Source organism: Chaetura pelagica, unplaced genomic scaffold, assembly GCF_000747805.2.
Source record: "Chaetura pelagica isolate M959 unplaced genomic scaffold, ChaPel_1.0 scaffold3, whole genome shotgun sequence".
Taxonomy (NCBI): Eukaryota; Metazoa; Chordata; class Aves; order Apodiformes; family Apodidae; genus Chaetura; species Chaetura pelagica.
In genome coordinates this window covers 6,886,128-6,888,804 of record NW_009952974.1, presented here as the reverse complement: position 1 = coordinate 6,888,804, position 2,677 = coordinate 6,886,128, and the positions used below count along the sequence as shown (strand labels likewise).

Here is a 2,677-nt window from a genome sequence, read left to right as displayed (position 1 = left end):
ATGGTTCCCAGCCCCACTGCCAGGTTTGAAACTGGTATAAGCCCAGGCTGTGGTGAAATACAGGAGGAGTAGGGGCCTGGGTGGACACACACCCAGTAATAAGCCTTCTTACAAGAAAAAAAGAAAAAGTCATGTTAGCTGCAAGGTACAACTGTGCACACCCTTACCCATAGGTCTACAGCCTCTGACACCTGTGGTCCTACCTAAAGAACAGATCACTCCAGGCTTTGGAAAATAACAGGTGCTCCCCTTGATCAAGGCATCCCTGAGGTAGAGGGTCAGTAGATCCAGCCCCAACACAGCCAGCCAGCACACCAAGCAAACAGAAAGCCCGTGTGGCTCAGCATCACCCTAGTTCTGGCAGGGGAAAGGAGGAAAGAGCACGATTCAACTAACTGCAGAGCAAGCACAAATTACACTGGCCTCACTTCCAGCTATGGACCTGCAAAGAGGGCATGAATCCTCTGCCTTGAAGAGATCAAAGGAAACAGATACCCATGGAATGATACAAGTCCCTCAGGCCCATAGCTGAAGGACCAGCAAGCACAGGCTCTGAACAGCAAAGAAACCAGCGTTTGCTGGGCTACAAGCAGTCCTCAGATGAAATCTCTCAAGAGAAAAAAAGCCTGTCTCTCTGACACAGAGGGGGGCTGACCTGCAGGTAGAGCTATTTCTTGTCTGGGGCCTTGAGGCCACGCTGTCCGCACTGGGCAGAACAAAGCCAGCAAGGTTGAGGAGGTCCCGGATCATCTGACCCTTGATGCTCACGTCCAGCGGGGAGTTGGAGTGGAGGCTGTAGGGAGGAAGCATCACAACAGTCTGAGTGCTAGAATGGAGGTGCCATGGCCCCAAGATTGCTCTGTGGGCTAATGCTAACCAGGATACAAACCCCAGCCTGTCCCGTGCCTCACCACACACAGCCAGGAGGCACTGAAAGACAAATCCTGACAATAGCTCTTTGAATGGGGGCTGCCCACCAGAAATGGTTGATGTCTCCATCTCTTCCCAGATTTGCTGGAAAAGGGAAATTCCATCCCCAGAGCCCTGTGTGGGATCACAGCTCTGTGTCCAGCCCATGCCCATCCGACTCTGGCAGGCAGGAGGGGCCATGCTCAGGTACTCTGCAGCTCCCAGCCCTGCCTGCTCAGCTGATACCACGCAGGCGGGTGCCAGCAGCAAGCAGGGAACTGTGCACAAGGCAGTGGAGCTGTTGATCACTTCTGCCCCCGCAAAGAAGAAATCTCTACCATCACCCATTCCCTACATGACACATCCCTCCTTGGTCTTCCTTTTTTAACATAATCTTCCCTGGCTCTAGCTGGAGCATGCCCAGCAAAGCTTTCTGAGCTGCAGATGTATGTTGCTTTCACAAACAGGGAGGACTTTGATTCCTGCCATCTGGAGAGTGAGGCTTCAAAGCCCACAAGTCTTTCAGCACAAGGTGCAGGGGACATCATGAGCCAAGTTCACTTTGTGGTAAAAGAAAGACCATTATCCAGTCTGCTGTGGCTCAGAATCTGCTTTACCTTGGGGAAATGTTGACCTCTAAGATCCAGGGCTTGAGGTTTTCATCCAGCATGATATCAAACCCAAACAGCTCATGGCAACAATACGGCCGCCGCACATACATCTTCACCAGGGTGTTCACGTAGGGCTCCGAGCTGCAAGCCAAGGAAAAAAGGCTTGTTTCCAAATCAGGCAGCAGAGCTCTGGCTGCTCACAGCACACACTGCCAGTTCCGAGAGCCTGTGCAGCCACACACTGCAGGAATGGGTGGGCTGAGACACCAAGGCAAGCCTGTCAGCTGCTGCTGCTGCACTGCATATGGATCCAGCACTGCATCCTGAGCATCCTTGCTCTGTCAGGCAGGATCCACCTCAAAATACAAGATCTGTCCTGCACCTGGGGACCTTCTTTTCAGGCACCCTGGAAAAGCAGAGGAGTGGGTGGCAAGTGGGGCAGGGCAGACTGTCAGGTTAACAGCACCCTCCTGGCCTCTCCCCGACACTGCAGGCAGACCCAGGAAATGTAAGGTCTATTTACCTACTGCAGAATGAGTGTAAGTAACAGGACTTTCAGTAACAGGATCCAATGAGAAATCCTGAAGCAAACAGTGGTGTCAGCATTTATATGTTGAAACCATGTTGAGAGAGGACTGGACAGAGGGACCAGGGTCCACCAGGCACAGAGCAAGGGGTGCCAGGACTCACGCAATGATGGTTTTGATAACGATGTCCTTAATCTTCTCCCAAATGGCCTTGCTATTAACTCCCTTCTGGGTCAGGTAACTCCAGAGAGCTTTCAGTGTCCTAGGAGAGAGAAAGCAAAGGAGGTAGCTCTGTAGCCTCTTGCTGCCCAGCTCTGTTAGGGGAGTGAAAGCAGCAGAGAGGAGCCTTGACAAAGCTCTTCCCTGGCACAGACATCCTACTGCCATCCTCAAACCTCTCAGCTCCTGGTTTCTGCCTTCCCTAGGCCCAGGCCCTGGTCTGGTAGATCCAAGTTACTAGGAGCATAAATTTGTCATAGATCTGTCACAGCACTGGAGTAATAGGTCCAAAATTAGCAGATGAGCAAGGTATGTCAGGCCCAGATCTTCTCTTCCCTCCCCCTCCGTGTCCTCAGCAAACCTCCCCTTCCTGCAGGCCTTCCCCCGCAGCACTGCAAAGCAGCTCAGCAG

General features: G+C 52.5%; 1 protein-coding gene across 1 annotated transcript in view; it reads right to left on the bottom strand.

Annotated features, from left to right (window-relative positions):
- Nucleotides 1-2,677, bottom strand: part of TTLL4 (tubulin tyrosine ligase-like family, member 4) — a 17,872-nt gene that overhangs the window by 5,906 nt on the left and 9,289 nt on the right. Inside the window, exons 11-13 of the mRNA XM_009996255.1 lie at nucleotides 2,211-2,309; nucleotides 1,527-1,661; nucleotides 656-793 (exon numbers count right to left, since the gene is read on the bottom strand). Of these exons, the coding sequence (XP_009994557.1) occupies nucleotides 656-793; nucleotides 1,527-1,661; nucleotides 2,211-2,309 (372 nt within the window). The remainder of the gene's footprint in view (nucleotides 1-655; nucleotides 794-1,526; nucleotides 1,662-2,210; nucleotides 2,310-2,677) is intronic.